Below are 13,614 nucleotides of genomic sequence, written 5' to 3'. Positions count from 1 at the left end.
ACCCGTAAATTCAAGCTTCGCCTTTCACGTTTTAACACTCGATGGCACCGTGTCGAATGTGAAGAGGGGGATTGCTATGTTAATCTTGGACTAAATCGGCCACCGTAGGAGTTAAAAGGAAATCAAAATTGAGAGGAACAGAAACTATTATTCACTGGATGGTCATATACCTTTTCACCACTAGATGGGGGAAAATATCACACAGTGTAGCTTTAATGACCAAACCAAACCCCAAAAAATAGAAAAAATAGAAAAATCAACAGAAAAACTGACAAAAAGTGGAACATGGAACATTTTTGAAGAATTTTAAACATTACTGTCGTATAGAAGTAGCTTTACAATACTGTCAAATATGAAGTAAAACATTCTAAGAGTCAACAATAACCAAAGTTATAGAATTAGAGTTTATAAACATTTATTTTTGATGTATACATAAGAGCTTTCAGGGCTGTAGGAGTTGTTAATCAACATGTTTGCTTGTGTTACTCAACAATTGCCAATTTGAAGTCTGTATTACATTTGGTGTGTGTTCAAAACAGTGTATGTTACAATAAAAAAATGAACAAGTAATAAAAAAGCATCTTATTGAGTAAATATAGTAAAGATTTTAAGGAAGTTAAAAAATAGTAAGCATGAATGTTAATTCTAGTAATCCATGATTCGTTTGATGGAACCCACACGGGCACTCAAGCCACCCCATTCAGTGAATCTGGTGTATTCTCCTGTCCGTATGAGGTGCATCCTGCCTTTGTAGTTAGAATGTTCAAAGAACAGCCAGTTTCCACCAGTGACCTTGCAAGAGAATATGTGGTTTGTTTGGAACATGTCCATCACATCTGGACAGTCTTCCACAAGAGTCATCATTTTACCTCCATACTCCATTCTCTCAAAAAGTTTCACCTCATGAGAAGATCCCTGTGTCTGATGGATGAAAGAACATTAAAAGAATGATTGAAGTGATACAAAAAGTGAAGTTTGTAATTCCTTTCAATGTAGATCACTGAAGAATAAAGTAGCATAATCACCATGGGAATTACACGGCAGGAGCAGACAGAGTCATTTTTGCCCAACCAGCTTTCAAACTCTGGGTACTCTCCTTTACGGACAAGGAATTGCTGGCCATTGTAATGTGGTTGTTCATAGATCATGAAGCATCCACTCTCCACCATGATGGAGTTACAGCGATAAAGATAGCAGAGCATATCTGCACAATCATCACTGCATTCATATTGATGACCCCCAAAATGTTTGTCTTCATAGAAAATGATCTGTTAAAAAAAGAGATAGAAAATTACATTTTAGTCCATATGAATGTATAATTTACATTCACACCATCATAAATGTCTTCAATATAACACAAACAAGACATTGTTTGTACAACCTTTTTCTCACAGTATTGCTTTACCTTCCCCATTTTTGACAGTGCAGTTGTACCATGGGAATATGACACTGCTTATTACTTTGAGGACACTCTTTGGTATATATAGCAGATACGAAGTGCCGACACTGTGTGTGTCATTCATATTACAATTGCAAAAAAACAAAAAAGAAAGGGAAAAAAAGTTCTGCTATTATAATCCTTTTTTTGTTAAAAGAAATATTGCCAGTACTGCTATTTTGTAAAATGATAAAAATAAATACTGTAAGAAATCTACTTATGCATCCCTCAAGTTTTTGTGAGACTAAAAATAATTAATATATTAATATATAGATATATCTATACCCAATGTCCATTTATTTATGATACATTGTTTACAAATTGCATTTAAGTCTCGACATGTGATATTTATTTAAATCTATGAATTTACAATGGCTTGTGGGATTTACTTATTTCATAAAATGATAAACATGCTAAATGTAAATATATGTATTTGTATTAATTAATTGCTTAAAGTTATAGAATATTTTGAAATGGATATGCTATGGTTAGAGTTACTTTCTCATTGTGTGCTTACAATAAATTATACAGGCTGAAAATATATTAAATACATTATATTATAAATACATATTAAATTCCGATATACACAACATCAAAATACTCGCTACTGTCCTATATAATTTTGGGTGACTGGGTGGTCATACACCATGAAGCACTCTATAAAGTTGCATTGGGTAAAACAGGAGAATGTGTGTGTGTGTGTATGTGTGTGTTTCTTCTAAATATAGCAATTTATAGTTTTACTTAGCCTACTTCATCTGAACTAAATGTATTGCTTGAGCCACTAAGTCACACCCCATATTTAGATTATATACACAATCCTATTTTTTAATGTTCATCTACAAAAACTATATATTAAACATTGGCCATATTATTAAAAGTTTATACATTCCATCAGTTTTCATTAGTTATTTACCATGAGTTTTAATGTGCAGTACAAGCAGAGACTCAAAAACCTGTCTCATGGAAGAACATGTCTCTATAGTTTTATTCAGGTCTCTGAACAGTTTGTAGCAATCTGGCAGCCTGTAGCAAGTGTCATCATCTGGCAGAGACCCCTCCAGGTAGATGGTGCAAGAACAAAACTGAATACACTTGAGCACAGACACCATTTTATTTAGTGTGTGAAAAAGGGCATACAGCAGACATTTCAGAAGGACTCCTTTCATTAGAGATCCCTGATTCGTCTGGCGGAGCCAATCCTGGAACTCATGCCACCCCAGTCACTGTACCTCCTGTACTCGCCAGGCCTCAGGTAGAAGTGCCTGCCCATATAGTTGGGCTGCTCATACACAAGCCAGTGACCATCCATCACGTTGCAGGAATGGAAGTCAGACATATTGAAGCGTTCCATAAGATTAGGGCAATCATCCATGAGCTCCATCATCTTGCCACCCATGTCGGAGCGCTCATACAGCCTCATTCTGAAGGACCCAGTATGCTAATGGGTAAAAAAAAGCAGGAGTCATGGCTGAGTTCTTATTATAATGTGTTAAAATAAGACCATCGATAACTTTAGATAATGATTTACTTCAGTCTTTACCATTGGGATCATACGACAGGATCTTATGCAATCATTCATTCCCATCATACGCATGTAATCGGGATACTCCCCCCTTCTCAGAAAGTACTGGTGTCCCATGAAGTTGGTTCGGTCGTAGACCATGAAGCAACCACTTTCCACTCTGATGGAGTGACAGCGATTGAAGTTGAAATTCAGGTCAGCGCAGTCACTCATGCACTCATGGTAACGGCCACCAAAGTTCCTGTCCTCGTAAAAGATAATCTGGAGAAAACAATACTTACAGCATAAGAGAAGCACAATAATAATTCATTTATGACAAATACATCATTCTAATTCATACAGACCTTTCCCATGTTTGTAGGGGCTTTGATTTTTTTCTGTGCAGGTGGCAAGTGCTGCTGGAACTATAAATATATATATATATATATATCCGAGAAGATAATGGTACTACTGTCTGTGTTGTCATTTAAATCACAGTGTACTCATGTCAGCAGAAACTGTACAGGAATATTGCAAACATGATTGTCTGTTTGCCTAAACAATCACTTTGATTGCCTCCCTAACATTAGTTTTTCCAGCAAAAGCTGCTCTGTTGAAAGCTGCTGGAAAGGTCTGGGGAAACAACACAACAATAGTTTAGTCTGCAATTATTTTAGGATTACAAGATAGTATAATTTAAACCATAGTTTTGCTTCTGAAATTGTAAAACGCCTTTAGTATAGCTGATGTTTATGCATGTTTCACAAGGCTATCTGTTCAATAAAATCCATATATGTACGTTTTGATGTCAATGACAGCCCCCATACAAAAGTAAAAGGGGCATAAATTAGTATTAATATCGATATGCAATGCCTACACAGTGAATTATAAACATTTATTTTGGCAAAAATAAAGGAATACTTATCGTGGAAACTTTCAATTGTCCACTTTACTAGAAGTAACTTGTCACCAACCATACAAAAATCTCATTAGAGTATTAGTAAACTGCTAAATATCTGCACACACTTTATTTTGATGGTCCCTCAACAACCATTCTACTGACAATGAGTAACTTTGCAACTACATGTCAACTTATTATGTGGCACCTAAACCTGTCTACCAAAACTCTAATGAGAGTCAGTTAGTAAAATGTAGAGAAGTAAAGACAATCAAAGTAAAGTGTAGCCCTATTCCCTTTTAGGAATTAAAGCATACCACACAGATGCCATATAGCCTGAAATCTATATACAATATGTGTTTGATCATGGACAGCTCAGCTGTGATAATCAACTTGAAAGTGAATGACACACCTGCAGCATGAATGGTTTTGTGACATTTTATTGACAAGTCAAGGCCAGAAAAGCCACAATTATTTTAATAATGGACTCTAAAAATCAGTGATTCTGCGGAAGGAGCCGATAGTGGCACACATGGCACCCCAATCGCTGAACTTGCGATACTTGCCGGGAGGCATGAAATACTGCCGGCCTCGAAAACTGGGGTGCTCATAGAAGGTCCAGTATCCCTCCATGACATGGCAAGAATGAATGCTGCCGCACTGGAAACTTTCACGAATGGACTCGCAGTCATCACTGAATTCCATCATCTGACCTTGGAAATCTGGCCAATTGTAGATCCGCATGCGGTAGGATCCACCACTTTGCTGCAAAACATTTCAAATAGTTTGAAGTCAAGAGTTTGTGTGCCATTTTAATGTGTACAACATAAAGTACAACAGAAGGCCTACACACTGTGGGTACTGAGAACAACAAAGTTTTTGGTGCAGCAGAACAGTACTATAACTAAGATGGAATAATGTACTAAAATTAAAAATACATTAAAAAAGTAAATGAGAAGAACACAACAAATATTTTGAAATCTTTAACATGCATACTCACATAGGAAAATGTACGGCATGAGCGAATAGTGTCATTGTATCCCATCCAGTGCTGATATTCAGGATACTCTCCCCTGGTTAGCACATACTGCAAACCAGAGTAGTTGGGTCTTTCATACAGGACCCAGCAGCCACTCTCCACTCTGATAGAGTTGCATCGACTGAAATGAGGGTGCATGTCTGGGCAGTCTGTGTCGCACTCATAGGAGCGACCTTGGAAGTTTTTCTCCTCATAAAAAGTAATCTGCAAGCAAGCGATTAAAGCAATACACACAATATTGGTTATGTTGTTCAGTTTATAGTACAACTAAGTATACTAAGTTCATGACTAACAATTCCTCAGAGCTAATGCCAACCTAAATTTCCTCAAGCAATACAAAAAGTCTTTGACCATCTCATTTACCTTACTCATAATGTGAACTTCAGGAAACAGTCCTAAACAAGAGAAACAGTCAAACAAACTAGGGCATGAGGTCTGCTTTATAAACCTCCATCAACATGGTGGATCAAACTTTATTTGTCCTCTCAATGACTGGGATTTGGCACTCTGATGGTGCTGCCAAAATCTTAATCCTATCCATATAAAAGCCCTGATTCATCAAATCAAAATTCCTAGCTGGCAAATTACTGACCTCTGCTCCCCTCCTCTGTTTTGATCCAGACACTAATGAGATGATATACTGTTATGTGATGGAATTATTGCTTATGACATGGAATGCATCAACATTACAAAATACGTCTGTAATGTACCACTCACATGTTTCTGAGTTGAGAAGTAGTTGAAGATCTTTAATGATTACTGCAAATTTAACATTGCATCTTCATTCACATGTATAAAATGAGAATGCATGGGTAAAATAATTATACACACCTTCCATTTCTATAAGATACTGTATGAACACTTTGGGGCATATATTAAGAAAGAAAGTCAGTAAAAACAAGCCATCTTGGTATTCATAATATAGATTAATCTACATTAATCTCCTTTTTATTATTATTATTATTATTATTATTATTACCTGGCTGTAAACAAAGTCTTGGGAAAGAACCACTATTTTACAATACAGACAAACCAGGAAATACAAGGATGCTAAGTGTGCAATCATAGCAATATTTCATAAATATTTGCTTGCTGGACAGCTGCTGTTTTCAGCCCTGCAGAGATTCTTGCGAGCCCTCATATTGAGTGGTTTCATCCCTTAAAGAGTCCTCACTGTCCTGTTTTTGCCACAAAAGACAGGTGCAACAATTACAGTACATAATCTGAGCACATGATGGCAGTAATTTTCAACTTTATGAGTATATTGTTATTTTACTGAGTGTATAGTGTTATGATACAAGATATGTGGGTCCTAACAGATCGAACAGACACTCACACTAAACGAGGAGCTAGAAGAGGAAGAGGACTCCGGTGTCTCTGTTACTGGAGAGACTTTCTGTTTACTGTGTTCTTTGACCCAGCGATTCAGCACCTGGGCTGGTAAACAGTTAAAAGTCAATGATAAACAACACAGCCTTTTGTTCTATTTTTAGTGATCACTTCAATTAATGCATATTAACAATGGTTTTGATTAATGTAAGGTCACATACTGTGTTTTCTTGAGCGATCCACTGCTTTGAATGAACTAAGCATAGCAAATGGATGATACGAGAGGGAGAATGGGTGAACAATGTTGCCCTGTTGAGGAAAAGACCAGAGGTTTTCAGAACTATGCTTTTCTCATTTTCTTAAATGAAATTTGATAACATGAAACTCTTCAGTAAAAGCAATTTAAGAAATTCAGAAATACTTTTTCATGACACTGTACCATATGTCTGTACAGTATACAGTAGCGGCTCTCAATCTGTCTCAACTTGAAGGCCTTCCATAATAAAATATTGCTGTCATTAAGGCAAGGATGCTTTTTTTATCAACACAAATTGATATTAATTGAACCATGATTTTGTAATTTCAGAAGTGTCAAGAACAACATCAATACAGAAATGTTGTTGAGGGGAGAAATATTATTGCTTTTTATTATTCATCATTACAATTTTTATTACATTTTAATAATAATATATATATATATATATATATATATATATATATATATATATATATATATATATATATATATATATATATATATATATATATATATATATGTTTGTTGAGTCTCTCTAATGGGTACTGGCCTTCTGGTTAAGACGTATAATGTGAAATGACAGACTAAACAACAATTAAAGGCTATCTATTTACAGATCAGATGTACATCACTCCCATCCTACATGCCATCTGCATACTTGTGTGACACTCAAATACCTTATCTTGATTATGAGGGTAAGATGCAGATGGTTTGCAACTGTACAGAGACAGAATGTCTTCTATAGGTAAGGTGTTCTGAAAAGGAGAGGGCAATGATACAACTTGTCAAAAACACAATTGCTGTTGCATGCAGTTAATTATACTCTCTTCTGAACCTTACCAGAAGCATTCCAGCAAAGGAAGAAAGGATCATCGCTTCTCTTTCCAGGCGATTAGGGTACTGGCTAATATGCTGCAAACTGCCAATTCCTCTACACAGAGCATGGTCAAATGTGATTTTATGCAAACACTGCACAAATAGCATAAAACTATTGAACATACACAAATAACAGTTATATAAATTACTCACATGTAGTTATTCTCAACTGAATTCTTTCCATCCTTATTGAGCCACCACAAAGCCACACTTATAGCCAAATCATAATGGGCCTACATGAATGTGTAAATATCGAAATTTACCAACACACGCCCAAAGCTGAATCTTGTTTTTTCCATAACATTTATGATTATAACATATCTATATCTCAGTAGGGCAATATAACCTTTAATATTAAACTGTTGCTGTAATATTGATCACTTACCAAATCATCTAACATTGTAAAAGTGCTTTTCCCCTTTGGATCAAAACCGTTTTCTCTGAGTCGCTGTCCAATATATTCACCACTAAAAGATGTTAAAATAAATGTTATTGTATATATATATATATATATATATATATATATATATATATATATATATATATATATATATATATATATATATATATATATATATATATATATATGCAGCAGTTAAAAACGTTAAGATTTGATCTAAATGCGTGTCCTTGTGGACAATTTATGATCATATTTATCCTGATACAGCTATACTTACAGCAAAGTTTTAACATCCCTCTTCACTCTCTTGGCCTCCATGTTGTAGACACTCATTTGAGAAAATTAATTCTGATTAAGTCTTTATTCTAAAATTCAGTCTGGAAAATAGTTGAAATTGCTTTATAACAGTAGGAAAATTGCTAGGAAATTTACAATTATAGGTAAAAACAAAACACACCATGAGTTCAACTTTACCTACTTAATCCTCTGCCAGGGGCAACACTAAACACAGGAAGCAAACTGCAAACTTTGGCTTCCAATGAACAGGAAAAGTGAGACGAACATTTGAAAGGGTATCTAACAGACAAGTGTTAGGTTACCCAAGGCATCTATTAAGACTAACATTTGCAAAAAATTGGGCTACTCCAAAAAGTTACTGATGAAATGAAAACAGTCCATGAATATAAACCAGTTACATTTTATTGTAGGCTAATGCATCTGCATATGCCTTATTGCAAATCACCTCTACAAACAGAAAATCTTCCTTCTTCATGCAAACTAAGAAAACACCAAAACTTACCTAAAATTCTGATACTAACGCATCCTGATAGCACAATAAGATGACTATATCAGAAGCTTCCATCTGCTTTCAGACAGTAAACTGGTTGAACAGACACTACTACTCGATCTCAGAATTTTAGTCATCTCAGGTGAACAGTCCTCTAAATAATTAATTCAGTCCTCAGTTACATAACACAGATACAATGTATGACATTAGAGATCACTTCCATATGAGCAATACAAACACAACTTAGGGTTAGAAAACAGAATCAAGTTAATAATTAACTGCAAATAGATCAGGTCTTCTTTATTAACCATAAAAATAAATATTTAAAATTCAAACAAAATTTCCTAAATGTACAAGAATGAAACCATGCTGAGATCTGAAGGCAAACTAACAGCTGTTATTAAAAATGCTTACTTTAAGATCAATCTATTAAACATTTGAATTTCAGTTTTAAAAAACTAAATATAATTAAAACAAACAAAAGGAAAAACAGAAAGAAAAAATAAATAAAAGATGAAAATCACTTAGTTCGCTTCTTCTTACTTTTATCTTTGAACACTGGAGAGTTTAAGAATTTTGTATCAGAGTATTTGTCCCCACGCCTCATTTTGCTGCAAAAATAAAGAAAATACAAATGCTATCCAAAAAGAATAGATTCTTTATCAAGGCAGAAATACATTATATTATATTTTATTGCATTGTATTGTATTAATCAAGTGTGACTCACCCATTGAGAGTTGGCTCCTTGTAGGAGACTGGCACTGCTCTTCTTCGTGTTCTCCCTAAAGAGTTAATGTCTGTATTTGTTAGCCTCTTCATAACCCTGCCATCTTCTGTTTGCAGAATAAAAGCATATAAAATAAAAGCAAATGTAAGACAAATGTGTCAAATAAAAAAATAAAAAATTGACATGCATTACTTGTTTTACCTTTAAAAATACAATCACCAACAAAGCATTAAGATTAACGTATAAGGTTTACCTGGAGTTTGGCCCCTCAAGTCCAAGTCCTGGTAAATGTTCATAGTTTGAGAGCGGGCCTCTGGTTGAGGGCTGTGAGGAGAGCTTTCAACTGAAAGCGTTTCCGCGTAACCATCAATGGTCTCCCATGGAGGCCTTTCCTCTGTGAGCTGAAGGTCTTTTGCATGTTCAATAAAATGGTCTTTAGTCGCATTAAATGTTTCCATGATAAACATGCTCGAGTTCATTACAGGTGAAACATCATCTGTTTCATTTGTGAGGAGGTGATGTTCAGATGATGTTCTGCAGGAAGCACCAATTTCAGTCATTTCTTCACTTAGTGATGTTTGAGATGATGAAATTACGTATGTTTTCCTGCACCTGCTGTCATGAGCTTGCTTGGTTTGGGCCATATCTGTGTTAAGAGCATCCATGTTGATGTGGTCAGTCTGATCAATCTTGTCAAGAGAGGAAGAGCTGTGTATTTCAGGGCATTTTGTTTTGGCATTGTGTTCATACCGGAGTTCTTCGTCTGAGCAATGAGATATCCCAGGTAGCTGTAAAGTATTTGACAAAGATCTGTATCCTGCTCCGTTCGGAAGATCAATAACATCTTGCCTTTCAGTCGACACATTTTCATCGATACTCACAGCACAACTGTTTTGTTTCTTTGCTACTGCTTTTGATTTTTCTTTTCCGGCAGCATTCCATTTTTTTATTTTACTTACCCCCTTTTTACTGTGTTTCTTAGCTTTATCTGGAACTGATGATGCAATTTCAGTGGCTTCCTTTACAAGGCTGATATGCACATCATGTGAACTTTCTGGATGATGGGTGTTTTCCTTCAATATCTCATAAGAAACATGCTCTGGCTCCTTGTCTTGTTGTGGAATAGTATCTAAACCAATATCTTGAGCTGTCATTTGGGTTTCTGGTGCTACCTCCTGTGATCCTTCTGGACTGTTGGGATCATCTAATATATTGGTTTCATTCAAAATTGTATTCCTTTTGATGAATGATTGTCTTGGCTGTATCACAAATGTTCCTCTGTTTTGTGTCTTGCACTTTTCAAAATGTAAAAGTGGATGTGCCAGAGTTTTGGTTTTATGTTTTTTAACTTGAACTACACTCTCACTGGCAAGCACACCAGTACCAGCAGTTTCTGGGCATACATTACCAGCTGAAGCAACATTTTCATGCATATTCGATAAACTGTGATCCATCATAAGAGATGAAACTTTGGTCCTCCTGCTCTTCTGAAGTCTTAGCTCGTCTAGAACTAGAAATGTTCTTCTAGGTTCCTGGGAAGAAAGAGACTCTTTTGCTTTGTTTTTAGCAGCTTTACTTGAAATATTTCCATCTAAAGAAATTGAATTGCTTCTTTCCGAATTCTGAAGCTCAAGATCACTGAAACAATCATTAAAAACATCATTAGAAGGATCTTGGGAGATAAGAAACGTTTCCCTTGGATCTGGATTTGGCTCTTTCCGTTTACATGTGCGCCTGCTACTTTTAGAGCTACGAGAGGTGATGTGAGTCTTCCTGCGTGCAGATATTGATTCCGTTTTGTGCCCTATAACCACCTCGTTCTGAACAGTGGGAGAGCACTGCTGTGGCACAGTGGTTAACTCTTTTGGCACAACTGATGTATAATCTGATCTACTAAATTCAATAGGTGACTCTTCCTCTGCAGTCTCACTACCTTCTCCTGGGAGACAACAATCCTTCTTTTGCTGATGTTCTTCTGAAACTCTAGAGGTTCTTTTTGCATTTGTGTCTACTGTTACAATTTCAACAGCACTGTCATTAATAGTCACCTCCATTTCAGAGTCATATATGGTGTTTTGCTGTACTGGACTGTTTCTCTCTTGGCTGAGGAAATCACAGGCTGCAGCTTCTTTAACCATAGCTGTATCCACTGGTTCAGACTCAACATGGTCCTGCTGTGGACACAACAGTCTCTCTGGCAAACTCTCAACCTCTTTTTCCATTTCAAACATTTGATCTGAAAATAAATAAATAGCTCATTTAAATGAAAAACACAGCATATATATTGAAAATTCCCAGTAGATCAATTTATAACTTTTGAACATTTTTAAATTTTATACAATTAAAGGGTTAGTTCACCCAAAAATGAAATGTATGTCATTAATGACTCACCCTAATGTCGTTCCACACCCGTAAGACCTCTGTTCATCTTCGGAACATAGTATAAGATATTTTAAAACAGCGTAACCAAAATGTATTTTCGATGCTTAAAGAGATTCTAACTAACTAACTGATGTCACATATGGACTACTTTGATGATGTTTTTATTCCCTTTCTGGACATGGACAGTATAGTGTGCCTACACTTAGATACGCTGTCAGACTAAATATAAAATATCTTGAACTGTATTCCGAAGATGAACGGAGGTCTTACGGGTGTGAAACGACATTAGGGTGAGTCATTAATGACATAAATTTCATTTTTTGGTGAACTAACCCTTTAACAGCTTACACTGTGTTCTCATACCTTCAACGGTGTTGTGTTCAGTGTCCATACTGTCTGGAACCTTTAAAAAGTAATAATAATTATTAATAATTATGAAATTAACAATAATAAATTATAATTTTCTGACTGTTTAAAAATTATCTGTTTGGGAAGCATCAACAGTGTGGTTGAAGTCTTAAAATATTTGGTTATTATTCTGATTATTAACAAATAGAAAAATAGCCATGTTAGTTATTAGAAAATGATATTGACAGCTTACCTCATCATTACAAAAAATGTCAACAGCCTTCGTCATCCAGTTAAGGGAAGAATCATAAAACTCTCGTATAATGGAAAACTAAAGAAAGAAAGAAAAACTACATCTTATACATTAAAGAAACAAAATGTATGCATGTTCTATAAAGTACAGTACAAGTTCAATTATGCTAAATGAATCTAAGAGTGATTTTGTATGTAAGTTACAGTATACAAGTTAGGGAACCAAGGCTAACACATTACTACTTAATAGGTAATATGAAGCGCATAACTTTAGAAAGTCACTTACAAACTTACCCTTTTTGCCCAAATAAACACATTCCATATAACAAAACTTCACTCACCAATTGTTTGTTTTTATGACGCTGATAAGCAAGATCAAAATTAGTGGTCTGTGCATCTTTCCTCAGCTTCACCACCTCTTCCTCCAGCTCTCTGCTCTTCTTCTTCTGAGCAACCAGAGCCAGGGCCAAAGCCTTGTTATTGCTTTTCAAAGAGAGCTTGAAAAATGATGACGTATCTGAAAATTGTTATTATCGTTATTGTCATATAAAAGTTATTGTCATCGGTGAATTATTACATATAAGAGCACAAATACTGCAGACAGATGAACCAGTTTTGACATTTCTGAGTATTTCTTACTGTGTATTTTGGTCTTTATCTTGGCTGCGTATACAGACGCCGTCTGTTTGCCCAGTCTTATGTTTTCCTTTTTCTCCTTAGACGACATTATCAGCGATTTATCATTGGCGGCTGTAAAATAAGACATGACTTGACTATACAATGTCGGAATAAAACTAAGCCGTTAAGAATTATGATATATGTTGACTACTTACGACAAACTCGAGAAGACGACCAACTCAAGGCTTGGTGAGGTATATCTTTATTCATGTTATAATGCATTTCTGTTGCATTACAAGTTAAATCGGTTTATACAAATTTAAAACCAAACATTGCCGCGGAATCTTAAAATTCTTCTTCGCTGGTTCGCTCGCGGTTAATAGTGCTTAACTCAACTGTTCAGTATCGCCACCCACTGGACTACATCTGTAACGTGACCAACGTGACAGCTATGCGTGACAGCCGTCAACATCACAGCGCGAAACAATCTCTGATGAAAAAAATCATAATATCACTAACATACAACTCGAGTAACGTTATGAAAGAATAATAAGACGCAAATCAAGGATTACATAATTACAAAGCACAAAAAGAGAAGATTTCAGAATAAAGTCTTACAATATTGACGTCAGTAGAAACTGATGTGCATGGTGAGAAGCGTGGTGAGAATTTCATATATATTTGTGACACACTACAACAGGAATGATGCCGCATAAAAGCACGCTGCCATTTATATAAAAGATCGTTTCTTTAGTAACGC

At 35.5% G+C, this 13,614-nt stretch overlaps 3 protein-coding genes across 6 annotated transcripts; all 3 read right to left on the bottom strand.

The window, feature by feature from the left end:
• Nucleotides 1–645: 645 nt before the first annotated feature.
• On the bottom strand, nucleotides 646–1,414 carry si:dkey-57a22.14 (gamma-crystallin S-1). The gene is made up of 3 exons (XM_067443686.1): nucleotides 1,406–1,414; nucleotides 1,026–1,268; nucleotides 646–921 (listed from the first exon to the last, which is right to left on the bottom strand). The coding sequence occupies exons 1-3, from the start codon at nucleotides 1,412–1,414 to the stop codon at nucleotides 646–648; spliced, it is 528 nt and encodes a 175-aa protein (XP_067299787.1).
• A 1,154-nt stretch (nucleotides 1,415–2,568) lies between these two features.
• crygm7 (crystallin, gamma M7) lies at nucleotides 2,569–3,248 on the bottom strand (the record flags this gene model as incomplete). Its single annotated transcript, XM_067443682.1, has 2 exons — nucleotides 2,569–2,879; nucleotides 2,982–3,248. Coding segments are annotated over 2 exons (540 nt in total), but the record flags the coding sequence as incomplete, so codon positions are not given.
• A 1,769-nt stretch (nucleotides 3,249–5,017) lies between these two features.
• On the bottom strand, nucleotides 5,018–13,523 carry sgo2 (shugoshin 2). Of its 4 annotated transcripts, XM_067443677.1 has the most exons (10): nucleotides 13,070–13,276; nucleotides 12,876–12,986; nucleotides 12,578–12,753; nucleotides 12,238–12,315; nucleotides 12,000–12,039; nucleotides 9,508–11,490; nucleotides 9,255–9,360; nucleotides 8,215–9,138; nucleotides 8,018–8,117; nucleotides 7,725–7,807 (listed from the first exon to the last, which is right to left on the bottom strand). In XM_067443677.1, the coding sequence occupies exons 1-8, from the start codon at nucleotides 13,134–13,136 to the stop codon at nucleotides 9,048–9,050; spliced, it is 2,652 nt and encodes an 883-aa protein (XP_067299778.1). In that variant the 5' UTR covers nucleotides 13,137–13,276; the 3' UTR covers nucleotides 7,725–7,807; nucleotides 8,018–8,117; nucleotides 8,215–9,047. The 4 variants fall into 4 exon arrangements, with proteins under 4 accessions (XP_067299780.1, XP_067299778.1, XP_067299779.1 ...); XM_067443678.1 differs by having other exon boundaries at nucleotides 8,018–9,138; nucleotides 9,255–9,309; nucleotides 13,070–13,523; XM_067443676.1 differs by having other exon boundaries at nucleotides 8,018–9,138.
• Between the last annotated feature and the right edge of the window lie 91 nt (nucleotides 13,524–13,614).

The sequence above is a fragment of the Pseudorasbora parva genome, chromosome 5 (assembly GCF_024679245.1).
Source record: "Pseudorasbora parva isolate DD20220531a chromosome 5, ASM2467924v1, whole genome shotgun sequence".
NCBI classification, from domain to species: Eukaryota; Metazoa; Chordata; class Actinopteri; order Cypriniformes; family Gobionidae; genus Pseudorasbora; species Pseudorasbora parva.
The sequence above is the reverse complement of the archived record's forward strand: the minus strand, read 5'-3'. Positions and strand labels throughout refer to the sequence as shown.